General features: G+C 40.7%; 1 protein-coding gene across 1 annotated transcript; it reads left to right on the forward strand.

Moving 5' to 3' along the window:
- The first annotated feature begins 1145 nt into the window (after nt 1–1145).
- On the forward strand, nt 1146–14759 carry LOC124882712 (tetraspanin-8-like). The gene is made up of 8 exons (XM_047389213.1): nt 1146–1302; nt 8301–8363; nt 8446–8565; nt 10886–10960; nt 11040–11135; nt 12336–12449; nt 12553–12636; nt 13694–14759. The coding sequence occupies exons 1-8, from the start codon at nt 1246–1248 to the stop codon at nt 13760–13762; spliced, it is 678 nt and encodes a 225-aa protein (XP_047245169.1). The 5' UTR covers nt 1146–1245; the 3' UTR covers nt 13763–14759.
- Nucleotides 14760–15146: the final 387 nt, after the last annotated feature.

A 15146-nucleotide genomic window follows, 5' to 3' on the forward strand; every position in this document is an offset into this window, starting at 1 on the left:
CCATTGCGCCAAAGCTAGATGGTCACAGATGTTTCCAGGCTAGGTGGATGCTTGGGACAGGTAAGGCTCTCCTTGCCACCTTTCACCCATGTTCTTGTTTTGCCCACTCCTGAGAGTATCTTCTGTCAAAGAGACTCTCTAAATCAACTGGTGTTTCTCCTCATGTTCTCCTCAATCTTTGGTCTCCCTGACTATAACTGTTATTCCACTGTACAATTAGAGGTCCTGTCCTTCACCTGTCTAATAGTTAGACGCCATTTGCTTCTTCAATGGAAATCGAACTCTGCCCCTATGTACCACACAATGGATATACGAAGTCATGTTTCTTGGAGAATTGAGAAAAATAGACTTTCCAGAAGCAATTCTCCAAACAGATTCAAACGAAAATGGCGACCATGTTTCACAGCTCAGTTGAAACAGAGAAACGTTTTTAAGCTTTTGGACTATTAGCTCACTCAGTTGTTCACAAAGCGGTGACCCTCGCCTCATCCTTGCTTGTGAATGACTGAGCCTTTCAGGTGTGCTCCTTTAATACCCAACCATGAGACTTACCTGTATCCAATTAACCCATTTACCTGTGGAATGATCCAAACAGGTGTTTTAGGAGCATTCCTCAACTCTCCTAGTCTTTTGTTGTCCCTGACCCAGCTTTTTGTGGAACTTGCTGCACGCATCAAATTTAAATGAGGGAATATTTGCAAATAAACAACAAAGCTTATTAGTTTAAACATTAAATATATTGTCTGTAGTGGATTCAGTTACGTATAGGTTGAAGAAGATTTGCAATTCATTTTGTTCCATTTTTATTTACATTTTACTCCAACTTCATTGGAATTATGTTTGCATTTTGGTGAATCACATAAAATCCCAACAAAATAAATCAGACTTTGTGTTTTTAATATGTCAAAATTTGGCATGAATACTTTTTCATGATACTGTAGCAAAACTTTAGGATTTTCCTGCAGCTGTTTTCTGTCTTTTGTTCACTGTACGCATGTCATATGCATTTAACCTGTTGGCTCTACATTATCTGCCGCCTGGGTCAAAGAAATGCTTTAATCTGCCTTCATATTCTATCTGTTTGATTTGCCTCTAGGAGGAGCCTGAAGGGGGAGGGTTCAGCAGGCAGATGTAGAAAAGGAGCACACCCTCAGCTGGAGGGAAGGGAACCAGGTGAAAGGCTCTGGTGTGATTGTACAACAGCTGCTTTGTGTCTGTGAGGAGCTACAGTTTCAGAGGGAAGCCATGGCTGTTAGTAGGTGCATCAAGTATCTGTTGTTCTTATTCAACCTTCTGTTCTGGGTGAGTTATTCCTATTGCTTTATGTTTACATTTTTAAAAAACCATCAGCTCTGAGGCAGGTTTTCCATGTTTTCTGGCTCAGATGAAGCTTTTTAGTTCTGTTTCACCTGTTCGAGTGATCTCACCTTGCTCAGTTGTGTTTCTCTTGTAGTTCTCGTAGAACAGGTTTTATGTTTTAGCCTTGCCCTCAAAGAAAACAGGTTTCGGGGTGTGGTCTGCTCCTCCTCGGCCAAAATATCATTCACAACCTCTCTCCCACTCGGACGCCCTCAGGGCTTCTATGTACCGGACTTCTCTTTATAGCATTCATCCAGAGTGGTTCCTGTTCTGCAGAACCCATTTGTCTCTTTTATTAATCTGCATTTCCCCATATTCCCTCCGGTGAATTTCGTAGTAAACGTTAATGGATCAGGGAGGTTGTTCAGCATCTAAATGAGTTAATGCTCTACTCAGACCTCACAGGGTTTTTTTCCTTGCTGAAACAAAGTATGAATAAAAACCAATTTATAGATGTTGATCTATAATAAGACATTAAAACATCTTTAATTTCAATTTTCTGCTAAACCTTCTTTTAAAACCCTAAATATTCAACTTTATCTAATTTCTCGGTCTTTTAACCACTTTCTGCAAATAAAATTTGAGGTTTTTCCTCTAAGTTGTATAGTTTTTAAGGGATGACCTCCTGTACTTTAATGTGTTAAATGCTAGTTTTCTTTAAATGATGTACAAAACTGCACCTTCTGGCAAGTTGTCTTGCCAGCAATTAGCCGTTACCTAAGCAGAACATTGGATAATTACACAGTAAACTACTGACTTAAGCACAAACATAGGAACATTTTGGGTAAAAATCTGGTTCATATTTAGCTGTTGGTAATTAAATAAAAGGTGGTGTGCATGTACAAAGGCAGACCAGTCTACTGTTCTACCTTTTTTTTAGGAAATTGTCCTGTGTAATATTTTTGCTTAAAACCAGATATTTATGTTTAAAGCTGGAGCTGCAGACATTTGAGTGAGGCTAAAGATCCCACTTTGAAAATGTGTCAGATTTAATTGAAACAAGGAATTCAAGCTCCAATTCTCGAGGACTTCTTGAAGTGTTTTGGCTTCATCTCACCTGAATTAAATAACTAAATAATAAGCAGGATGCTGACATTGATGCATGGTGAGGAGATAATGTAGCCCTTGAGAACTGGTGTTTGAACCCATCCAGCTATAGATGGGTAAGTGTGTGGGTGTTTCAACCATATAGTACATGAAAGAAAACAGGTTTCTTTCTGAATTTATGGTCTAAACCTTCTTTTTTCTTTAAATAACTGGCTTCAAGATGCAACCTCATCTGTCAAGTAGGGACTCTGCAGACGTCTTTTTGCGTCATTGACTTTTAAAGTTGATCTTCAGGTAGTTTGCAACCGGTTTCTTGCAATTTGAAGGAGTGTTTTACTAGTAAACTGGATCTGGCAGCACTGGGGTTAATCTGGTTTGGTGTCTCAGGGGGAAAATATGTTGGAAAGAAAAACTGGTTCCACAGCAGTTTGCAGCTTCTCCATAACTGAGCTATTATTATTATAATTTTTTTTTCTAAAGCAAAGCAGTTGCTTCTTCTAATCCAGTGGTTTCTGAATTTTCAGGTTCTGACCTACAAAATAAACAGACTGGTGACCCAGACAACTGGTCCGTTTAACTATTAACTGGGTTGATTTAAAAAGACGTAAGGGGTGCGAAAACCCATTAACATTTTTGGAGGCATAACTTCAAAATTTCCACCAAATGGTTCTTTTAAAGAAACTGTTCTGTTCAAAATTAAACCTCATAAATGCCAGTAGGGGATGTTGGTGCTCGACCTCCTGAGCGACACGCCCTTACAGGTGCGATTGGCTGCTTCCTGTGAACAAAGAGACCGGGTGTTTAGAAATGTCCATCTAATCACGGAAGAGTAGGTGTGGGTCTCTGAGGAGGAAACGCTCCACCTGTTCCTGATGTGCAGGTTGGGCTGAACAGACTGGACTTGCAGAGGGAAAACTCTGGGTCGAGTTTCTCTTGAAGCTTGTTGAGACTTTGTTGGACAACCTTAGACATTGTAAACTGAGCAAATTTAAAAATCTGCAGATGTTTTGATTGTTTCTGGGTAGAAATTAAACTCTATCAACTTTCATATATAATTTTACTCAACTGATTTCATTATAATTGTTTCTAATTATATCTGTTGGATATATATGTATATATGTTGGAGACATAGAGTCCGAGTGGACCATGTTCTCCGCATCTATTGTCGATGCTGCGGCCGTAAGGTCTGCGGTGCCTGTCGTGGCGGCAATCCCAGAACCTGGTGGTGGACACCGGCAGTAAGGGACGCTGTCAAGCTGAAGAAGGAGTCCTATCGGCTGTGGTTGGCTTGTGGGACTCCTGAGGCGGCTGACGGGTACCGTGAGGCCAAGCGTGCTGTGGCCCGGGCTGTGGCAGAGGCAAAAACTCGGGCCTGGGAAGAGTTCGGTGAGTCCATGGAGAAGGACTACCGGTTGGCCTCGAAGTGAGGGAGGGGGAAGCAGTGCTTCGCCAACACTATTTATAGTGGGGTCGGGAGACTGCAGACCTCAACTGAGGACATTATCGGGCGGTGGAAGGAGTACTTCGAGAATCTCCTCAATCCTGCCATCACGCATTCCCTGGTGGAAACAGAGGCTGGGGACTCAGGGTTGGACTCTTTCATCACCCAGGCTGAAGTCACCGAGGTGGTTAAAAAGCTCCGCGGTGGCAAGGCTTCGGGGGTGGATGAGATCTGCCCTGAGTACCTCAAGTCTCTGGATGTTGTAGGGCTGTCATGGTTGACACGCCTCTTCAACATTGCGTGGCGGACGGGGACAGTGCCTCTGGACTGGCAGACTGGGGTGGTGGTCCCCCTACATAAGAAGGGTGACCGGAGGGTGTGTTCCAACTACATGGGGATCACACTCCTCACCCTCCCTGGTGAGGCCTATGCCAGGGTATTGGAGAGGAGAGTCCGACCGATAGTCGAACCTCGGCTTCAGGAGGAGCAGCCGTGGAACACTGGACCAGCTCTATACCCTCTACAGGGTACTCGAGGGTTCATGGGAGTTTGCCCAACCGGTTCACATGTGTTTTGTGGACCTGGAGAAAGCATTCGACTGTGTCCCACGTGATGCCCTGTGGGGGGTGCTCCGGGAGTATGGAATTGGGGGCCCTTTATTACGGGCCATCCGGTCCCTGTACGAGCGGAGCAGGAGTTTGGTCCGCATTGCCGGCACTAAGTCGGACCTGTTCCCGCTGCATGGTGGACTCCGGCAGGGCTGCCCTTTGTCACTGGTCCTGTTCATAACTTTTATGGACAGGATTTCTAGACGCAGCCAAGGGCCGGAGGGGGTCTGGTTTGGGGACCAGTGGATTTCGTCTCTTCTTTTTGCAGATGACGTGGTCCTGCTGGCCCCTTCTAGCCAAGACCTACAGCATGCGCTGTGGCGGTTGGCAGCCGAGTGTGAAGCGGCTGGGATGAGGATCAGCTCCTCCAAGTCCGAGGCCATGGTACTCGACCGGAAAAGGGTGGCTTGTCCTCTTCAGGTTGGAGGGGAGTTCTTGCCTCAAGTGGAGGAGTTTAAGTATCTCGGGGTCTTGTTCATGAGTGAGGGAAGAATGGAGCGGGAGATCAACAGACGGATCGGTGCGGCTGCCACATTAATGGGGGCGCTGTGCCGGTCCGTTGTGGTGAAGAGAGAGCTGAGCCAAAAAGCAAAGCTCTCAATTTACCGGTCGGTCTACGTTCCTACCCTCACCTATGGCCATGAACTTTGGGTCATGACCGAAAGAACGAGATCCCGGATACAAGCGGCTGAAATTAGCTTCCTCCGTAGGGTGGCTGAGCACTCCCTTAGAGATAGGGTGAGGAGCTCGGCCATCCGGGAGGAGCTCGGAGTAGAGCCGCTGCTCCTCCACATCGCGAGGAGCCAGTTGAGGTGGCTCGGGCATCTATACCGGATGCCTCCTGGACGCCTTCCTTGGGAGGTGTTCCAGGCACGTCCCACCGGGAGGAGGCCCAGGGGACGGCCAGGACACGCTGGAGGGACTATGTCTCTCGGCTGGCCTGGGAACGCCTTGGGCTCCCCCTGGAGGAGCTGGAGGAGGTGTCTGGAGAGAGGGACGTTTGGGCGTCTCTGCTGAGTCTGCTGCCCCTGCGACCCGGTCCCGGATAAGCGGAAGACGACGAGTACGAGTATATTTGGACATGAACACAACAAGCAATATTTTATCAATAAGCTGAAGTACAAAACATCAGCGGATCATTAAGGTCTACTGACCTTACCTGGTTGGTTTGGGCCAGTCTCTGCTTCATCAGCCCCACCTTCAGGCCTTTAAACACACCTTTCCTGTCTGACCCATCCTATGTTCTCACACTCAGATGTGTGTTTTTAAACTGTAAGGGAACTGTGGGTTTGAACGACTTTTTATTAAAACCTTTGTAATAGGTTGGTAGGATCCACAAACTGGGGAATTGTTGATGGCTGCTCCATCATTCCCATCTCTGAACTGGTACCAACCCAGCACCAGGACCCAATTTGCTGGTGGAAAAACAGACGGGACTGTTGATGGGAAATCTCATTAGTTGAAGAGCTAAAGGTTAAAAAGCTACTATAAGGGGGTTGAAATGAAAACGGCACCAATTTTGCTTGCTTTGAAGAAGGTGGGTTGTCTGGTATCTTACAGAAGGTTAGGATTTCTTCATTGTGTTAATGTTGGTGCAGCTTAGCTTAACAGCTGCATGAAGCAGTGTCCTGTTAAACTGACAATCCCAGGATTCTGTTGCTATCTTGCATTATTTTCCTACTTTTGTAATTGGAAAAGAACATCTGTTTCTCTTTGTAAGGTTTGGCTTTTTTATGCCAGAGGTTATTTCAGTCATTTCCAGAAACATCCTCCGATCAATGCTGACTTGATTAGTGGAGATGTTGAGGGTGGAGTCTGCTCCTTGTTTACTCTGAAGCCAGTTTGTTTTTCTGTGGAAGTGAAAAGATGGATAAATCCGATCAGGATCTGATAAATTAATCAGAAATCTGTACATTGTTCTTGTCCAGTTAAGCCATTCTGCTGTCCTGAATATAAATTTCCCCCACTCATTGGTTAATTGGCTTTACAAACATGCCATGTTCCACCAGAGTTGTGGATGTTCTTCAATTTTTACAATTAAAACACTGACCAAGCTAAGGGAAACCCTGGCTATTTTTAAGTAGCTGCTAGATTTAAAGTTTAAAGCTCCCTCTGTTTTTTTTTTGTTTTTTTTTAACTGGGTATTTGAGACTATGATCCTCTTTCTGCCATTTGTTTTGGCCATATCCTGACTGCAGAACATAAACAAAGCCCCTGATTATGAGGACAGATAAGGGTTTTCTAAAAGCACTGCAGAGACTGATGTCTGCAGAGTTTCAAATTGGCTTTTTCTTTTGTTTCTGCTTCATGTACAGAAGAGTTAACATAGTGTTTAGTTTTTACGGATAACTTGATCTATGAATCCCGACTGATGTTTTTTGTATTTATCATTTATTTTAAAGCAGGGGGCTAAAAGCTTTAGTTTTAACAGAAAATATTTAACATGTCTCCTCCTGCTGCATGATTGTATCTTTCTAGTAATTCATGTTTAAATGGTTTGGTTCTGACTGTTTCATCAGTACCAGCCTGATATCAATCAGTTTAATGCAAATATGACTTGCAAGTATACTCAAATGGACTCACAATGACTATGAAGACAAACATGGCAGATTTGTTTTCTACTTCACGATATAAATCTCATTTTTTGTTGTTGCTAATGTTTTGTCTAAAGGCAATTTGTCTGAGCTGGAAAAAAGCTTCCAAGGAATGTTAAAATAAATAATATATACATTAATATATAGATAAATTTTTTAGCATAGAGTAAAAATAAAAAAAAATAAAATTGGCTGTCTTAAAGGTTGTTGATCAGATTTGATTAAAACTGTTAGTTAATGAGGGTGTGGCAGAGGCCTTATTCCTCAATGCTGCCTTACTGGGTTCGAGTCCTGACCTTGGAGACCTATACGCTCCATGTCTTTTAACCTTTCTCCACCTCACTTTCTGTCTGCCTACTTTATTAACACTTTGTTTCGTTTCCAAAGGCTACTAGTGTTGCCATAAAACTGTAATTTCTCTGAAAACTAATTCACCCCCCCCCCCCCATTGACCTGTCTCTATCTCAGATCAGTGGGTGTGTTTGTTTTTCTTTGATTCACTGAGATCGCTATGTTGATCTGCAGGTTTCCCTTTGTGCATTTATGTCACAGTAATCCCAGGGAAACTCTTCCAGATTTATCTAGGAGATCTGGAACAAGTGTTCTGTACAGTTTATTTTCCTGCGTTTGGTAACACCTTCAGAATAAACGTCGGTTTAGTTTCTGTCACCTCAGGGCTTTTTTTTTTTCAATCCAACATCCAGTAAGTTTCCACTCAGCTGTAGAGCTGTTAAAGTTCTCAGAGAAGCTACACTGTATTTTACTGCTTTCAGTGTTTGCCTACAAACTGAGGTTTAGACGTTTCCACACTAACAGGATGGGGGATCTTTCCTCAGGTGTTGCCATTAGCAGCTAATTCTGTTTGTAGGTAAATTGTCTCAATTTTTACTCTACTGCTATTTTCCTGAACTTGTTGTATGAGGGGAAAACTTGGGTAAATGCTGGGTTTTCTGCCCTGTTATCATTGTGCTTGAAATTTTAGCTTCACTTCCCCCTTTTTAATGCATTTTAGTCTAGTCTAATCCTCTGAAAATGCAATGCCATTCTTTAACATTTGTGTTTGCTGTTTAATAGGCCATCTTATAACTGTTTTCAGTTTTTGTTGATTTGTTTTTGTGCCAGGAGTGAAAAAGCCTATTCTGTTCTAGTTTAACGTAAACTGATTGTAAAAGTGACTCCTGTTGCTTAGAACTGAGAAACCCTCTTGAACAGGAACTGCAACCAATCTCATTTTTCTTTGTTCCTCTTCAGATCTGTGGTTGCGTCATCCTTGGAGTTGGGATCTACCTGAAGGTCACCAAAGATGGAAATGCGGTGAGACTCCATTTATCTTGAGAATCGATCTTTAAGTTTGATGTTTTTATGACCTTAATCTCTCCCCACGTCTTTCCTACAGATTACAGAGAAATATCTTCCTAGTTTTGAGCTGATGATCTCCATTGGGGTGATCATCATGGTGCTGGGCTTCCTGGGCTGCTGTGGAGCCTACAGAGAGAACCGTTGCCTGCTGCTGCTGGTAGGAATCATTTTACATGAACGTAAACCAAAAGATTTAGTTTCTTGCAGCAACTGGTGAATAAGGTGCAGAACTGCAGGTAAAAATTTAAAGTGGTCCTGATGGATATGTGAAGCTTCAAAAGATTTTGTGAAGAAATGAGACATTAAAACACCTCAAGCAGTTATGATGGGGTCCAAGCCACACCCCAACCAAGCAAACATACCTAAAGATTGACTCACCAGGTGAACAATGAACCACAATGAAGAGTTACCATTGCACTAATCTGAAGCAATGTTTGAGAAATACAATGTTTCTACAGAGTCTTTGAAAAGTTTGGGTGTTCATTTAAGTATTGTCTATGTCTAGATGGGTATAGAAAATTATTTGTATTTACAGACTTTATTCCAGAATTTATTTTATCTGTTCATCTTCTCATTCTTTCATCAATCTTTTATTGAAGCTCTCATCCGTTAGTCTCTTCCTGAACCACCTGTATGTCCCGCCTGCAGATTCTGGCAAAATTATAGCCTGACCTCTAGACATATCACTAAATGATGATAATTTTAAACATATTCATTCTAAAAATGGACTGAGAAGTATGGCTTTTTGGCAGGAAAAAAGTGGAGGAACCTAGTAAACTTAAGTTTCTGGGTTTCCTCAATAGCTGGTCTGAGAAGATTATTTCTAGATTGTTGCTGTTTTTGCACATCTTGATTAGATCTTATGTGAACATTAAACATGTTTTGCAAGTCAAGTTTATTTATAAAGCGCTTTTCAGCAACAAGGCACAAGACCAGTAGGAGGTTCAAATTTTGAGCTAAAGGCAGTCAACATTAAGATAATTCACCAGACCTTCTAACTTAAATTGCTGCATTCCCTGAAAAATGTCAAAGTTCTCAAAGTATCATAACTGGTACCTGGTAATCAATTCATTTTTTGATTTGTGTTGAAAATTTTAATAACCTGATTCGCAAACAGCCTAACGGATCCAAACCAACTTTAAAAGCATTTATACACTATAGGTTAGACTGGGCCCAATTCTTTACTTTAAAAGGATTTGTTGAGGCTGGCCTCCATTGGCTTGCGTTTCTTCCCTCTAATGATGGCGCCACCTATTGATGGATACATGTTTGGACCAGGGGTCAATCTAGAACAATCCTGAACATAAATTGCTGTTGAGCTGGGTTTTTGTATGACGCTGAACTGAAAATATATGTGCACACACTGAGAAAATCTAAAGGTCCATTTCACTCTATTTGGCCTGTAGACCTTCTTGAATCTGACATTTAAACTAGACCCAGTTCATTGAGACTAAGACCGGATTTATCTGGGAAGATTGGGAATTTATTACCAAAAGATTCATAGAAACCCTGAAAGAGCAGGTATACTCTTGTTGCATCTGGGCTTAAGCCCCCATTACCAAGATAAAAAAAATATGCTTTGCTGCCTTAAACATTTCCACATGGTTCGACTAAATGACTAGAAAAGTGTTTTTCTTTTTTTTTTTTTTTTTGCCTCTGAATTAAATATTCAGAACCATTTATTTCACCCTGCCCGTAAGTGGATTGCATTTCCTCTGGGGTCTGGAGCCGTCATGTCTGAGTAGATTACTGCTAATGCTGAGCAGAACCTCCTCCTGCAGGAGCGTTGCTGCTTTAGTGATTTGAGAAAACGGACCTCCACGAACCGCAACAGATTCTGGAATGCTGTTAAAAACTGAAATTAGACCAATGTAGTACCTATTTTTTTTATTTTCTTTATTTTATTAATAAAGGTCCCCTCCCAGACAGTCACAGTGAGCTGCACAACATGAGTGAAATTACTCATTACATAAAAACCCCATAAAACTAATGTTTTCAGAAGCTTTGAAACATTTATGGTATAAAAGCGAAGTACTGTCACTTCAGAATTTGTGTAATATGTTAATTTTGAACAGATATTAAATGAACTTCTTAGGGAGGGAGTTCCTGTCGCCAAAATAAAAGCTGTGATTTTTAACAGTACATCTGACTGTTCGTCAGTAATTATACATACAAAAGAACGTTGTTGAAAGCAGAAATATGTGCTTCAATTTATTGTAGGTTCACCAGGTTAGCTGATTTAAAATGTACTAGAAAGTAAATCCTGTCAAACACTTACTTTCAACAGGGCTTGTTAGATTTGAATGCTGTTTTCAAGTTAAAATACATTCCTGCTGCTGTATAATTTGATATAAAAAAAACTGTAGAGGTGTAAAAATGGTGCTGGGAACATCTAACCAGTAAGAAATTTACTGGAAAGTGCATCTCAGACTCTGACCTGTGCTACAGAATTAAAACCTTTTTTTCTATTTCTGCAGTTCTTCATCCTCCTCTTCCTCATCTTCGCCTTGCTATTGGCAGCAGGCATCCTGGCAGCTGTTGAGGGAGACAAGGTAAAGTGCACCATGCTATTGTTTTTCCTGCTTCAACATCATTTACCTGAAGGATTAAACTGCATGTTTTTGTTTTTAGGTCAAGGGTTTTGTGGAGGAGAAGCTGAAGGATCTAACACCAATTTCAAATCAGCCACAAAATGTCATTGACGACATGGAGAAACTGCAGCGTGAGGTATATAACTTCACCACACTGTGCACACCCAGTTTGCCCAGTGACTATTTTATACCTGCTGTGTCTTTCAACATTCATGTTTTTTACACGTATATCTACCATGGTAACTTCTGGAGATAAATATTCATAAAGATGTAGTAAAATGTTAGTTTGGAAGCACTGCTGACTTCAAAAAAGCATAACTGAACATTTAACATATTTTAAGTCAGGTTTATTTATATAGCGCTTTTCAGCAACAAGGCACTCAAGGTGCTGTACATACAGAAAAACATTACAATGATACAGAAAATCAAACAGATAATAAAAAAAAAAAAAAAAAAATAGAGGGTTTTTTTTAAGTGTAAATGTTACACTATAAAACTAGGCAGGCAGAGGAGGATCTCTTAAGAAATTAAACAATCCAGTAGGTATTCTGGTTGATCAGGGGTTCAAATCTGCTATATTTTAACTTTCAACTGAACAGAAATCAGAACCAGGACTTTTGTTTTTAGATGTATAATTTTACATTGCATTTGTATGATTTAACTCCAAACTGTTTTAAATGCATGGATACAAAGTAAAAATGGACAAATTGGTGAAAAGATGGTTTGACCTGTAGACGTTTGACAGATTGCTTGAAGTTTAAACATCCAGGCAGATCTTGTTATGGTTGCAGCAGAGACTGTCCACTGACAGCAGACAGAGTCCACTTTGCTCAAAACCAAAACAACCCTGAAATGAACAGACCAAACATTTAGTCCCAGCCACCCCAACTCTATTTTCCTTTTAAACTGATCATGTTTTCTTTTTTGGAAAAACTGCATCTGGACGATTTTCTTTCCGAAACTGTCTAATAAGAGATATTTAGCTTTTCAATGCCATCATTATACTGACACCTAGTGGTTTCTGGAACGAAACCAGAATCTTTGGTTGAGGCTTACATTAATCAATTTGGAACCACAGCTGGACTTTGAAAAAGCATCACTAAGTCAAATCAGAGAAATGTTTGGGAGGGAAAAGTGAGAGGGAATACCCAGCTCATCATGTGAGACAATCTGAGGTTTTATTTATGCCTACACCAGAATAAAAAATGATTCAGGATCACTAGAACCAGACAGCTTTCTGGTACCTGAAGCTAAACTGAGGTGGTTAGCTGCTTCCATGTGGTGCTAGGAGCTTTTCTGATCTAAAGAACTGGAAACAAAATCTTTTTGTTTCCAGTTAAAGTGTTGTGGACTCATGAATGGGCCGTCAGACTGGACTAAAACCCCAGATTCCTGCCGCTGCAACAGCACTGCCACTGAGAACAAATGCACCAGTGCCATCTATCAGGAGGTAAGACGTTGCAGAAATGATGCACTGATCTGTTAACTTAGTTTTAATTTTGACAGCGTTCTCAGCAATCATGTGACGAATGTGTCATGTTCTCATCCTGCAGCCCTGCTACGACAAAATCATCACCTACATGAAGAGCAACATGAACTTGTCGCTGGGAATAGCCTTCGCTGTCGCAGTCATTCTGGTCCGTACACACACACACACACACACACACTGGCACCTCTAAATATTCTTAAAATTCTTTAAATTAATATTTTATTAGAGCAACTTAATCTCGTGCTGAATTCAAAAAGATCCAGTGTTTCCCAGTGGGGAAGAGATTTAACGTGGAATAATGTGGCAGATGATGCAATTATCGGCACCTCTGCTGGTTATTCTGGTGCTGCCCATTTTTACCAAGTGGACAGCTTCTAGTCTTCTTCTTCAACACTCACCCTGGGGATTCACGCCATATTCAGCTCAGTCTGCAGGTTTTCTGTAGGGTTTCAGTCTGGGGACTGAGATGTACATGGGAGAAGGTCAGTTTTTGTCTGGTGAACCATTTCTGTGTAGGTTTGGCTACATATTTTGGATCATTATCACTTTAAAACACCCAATGATGACCCGCTTTTTGGTTTCTGGCCACCAGAGTCAATCAGACTTGAGATTTCCTGGTATTTCAGAGTTCTGGACATGCACTCTAACAAGGTCCCCAAGGCCTTAGGAAGAAAACTGGTCCATGGCATCACACATCCTCTACCATGCTGAACGATGAGCAAAAGTTTCTATTCCACCTTGTCCTTTTAGATTGATCTGGCACAAAAAACATGTTTGTTGCTGAAAAAGCCCAATCTTGTCATCTTCCCAAAGCACACAGTTCCACTTAGTCCCAGGGGAGTTTGTTGAAACTTGAAAGTGGGACGGAAAAGGCTCCATCCTGGGATGTCTCCCAACCTGCCAGTGAGCATGAAAATGGATAAGAGCAACTTATAAGTTGAGCATACATTTTAAAAATGCTTCAGTTACTTGTACCAGAAATGTGCTTCACCATGGGGAGAAGTTGGTCTAGCTGCAGATGGGTCTACAGCTACCTGCTGCCAGTATTGAGGCAACACATTTATCTACCCATTATCAGAAGATGGTCCTGGAGCTGTCATCAGATTATATCAACAAAGATAGAAGCCACAAAGTTTGGCTAGTATTTCTGAGACTAAATTAAGACCTAAATATTTGTCAAACTCATACATATGCTTTCTCTGCAGATCTTCGGCATGATCTTCTCCATGGTTCTCATCTGTCAGCTCAGGAAGATTGGTGCCACCACCTCCTGAGTCGCCTCTGATCAGCTTGTTCCTTCCAAAGACCTCATAACTTATACCCAACATCAGAGCCAGTGGAGCTTATTCTGAGCTTTTATTGTGAAGGAGCATGCTAATGTATCAGCCAGTAAATATTTAGGTAAGACGTTTCGGGAGCAGAATAAAAGTAGTTCCGTTTCATGTAATCAATATTCTTTTTTTTTTTTTTTGGTGAAACTAAGCTTTTATTTGAAATGATCTTAATCATAACCTGTAAAGAACTTGTGGGAGTTTAATTTTATTTAAATGGCTGCCTCCGAAGCTTTTATTGCAGCGATACTGCCTTTAACACACAGAACTGAAAGAGACCTGGAGGTTAAGTATAAACTTGTGTGATTTACTTATTAATGGGCATCTATAATTTACTCAAATGTACTTAAATCAGTATTTGGATTTATAAAAATGACATGCATGTAAATTTGCTTTAAATCTCAAACTTCAGATAAATAAAACATTGCAACAGTACAGCAAGGCCAGGAAATTGATTGGATTTAAAAATTTCCCAGTTTGTGATTTTTTTTTTCTCTGAAATTTCTCATTTAATCTTCAATGTGTATTTTTTTATTTATTTATTTTTTAACAGTTTGGATTTTAAAGGTACTTTTTTTTTTTTTTTTTTTGATGGGCTGCACCAGGTTTCCATATTTTATTATTGTGGTGAAATGTAAACGTCATTTCTCAGGAAGTTGTACAGTTGATTTATTTTACTTTTAGACCTGCTTAGTCATTACAGAATGTACCGCCTTAACTTTTGCTCTGCATTATTTGTAATGGTTGTAACTCAACAAAACAGATTTAAATTTTACCGGTTGAGTTTATTAAGCTAAACCCAACGTATGATGCAGTACTTGAAATGTCTGTTTTCCATTCAAAAAAATATGTACAAATAAATCCAGACTGGATACATTTATTTAGTCCCACTGTAAGGCATACTTTAACATTTTTAAATAAAGAGCAAATATTTCTGGGATATGGAAAGTTGCATCTTTTAAAGCTTGTACTACTAACCTCAAACTTTTTAACAGCTTTGTGGGAAACCTTGTGGGTTTGTTAAAGTTGCTGTTTAATGAGAAATTGGCTGAAGTTGGAGGAAGGTAAAGATGTAAACAAGCTTTAAGTTTAGTTTTAAGCATGAATTATCTGCCTGATAAATATTCATTTAGCTGACAACTGGGGTTTATTTTTTCCTGTTGCAGTAAGATTTGGTTCTTTAGGGGAAACGTTCCCTGCTGGAGAAGCAGGTTTTCACTCGGCTGCTACAGAACGTCGTAAGGAAGTTTCTCATCAACTGATTTCATTTCATAAAGTGTAAATATTTTGGTTGACTTGTAATTTTAAAATGCAAATGCATTTTAAG

Source organism: Girardinichthys multiradiatus, chromosome 17 (genome assembly GCF_021462225.1).
Source record: "Girardinichthys multiradiatus isolate DD_20200921_A chromosome 17, DD_fGirMul_XY1, whole genome shotgun sequence".
Lineage (NCBI taxonomy): Eukaryota > Metazoa > Chordata > Actinopteri > Cyprinodontiformes > Goodeidae > Girardinichthys > Girardinichthys multiradiatus.

Excerpts from the sequence above, each read along its gene's own strand:
- LOC124882712 (XM_047389213.1), top strand. The coding sequence starts at position 1,246 with ATGGCTGTTAGTAGGTGCATCAAGTATCTGTTGTTCTTATTCAACCTT. Across the intron at positions 11,136-12,335 it reads TGGAGAAACTGCAGCGTGAG|TTAAAGTGTTGTGGACTCAT; the intron begins GTATATAACTTC and ends TTTTGTTTCCAG. Across the intron at positions 12,450-12,552 it reads CCAGTGCCATCTATCAGGAG|CCCTGCTACGACAAAATCAT; the intron begins GTAAGACGTTGC and ends CTCATCCTGCAG.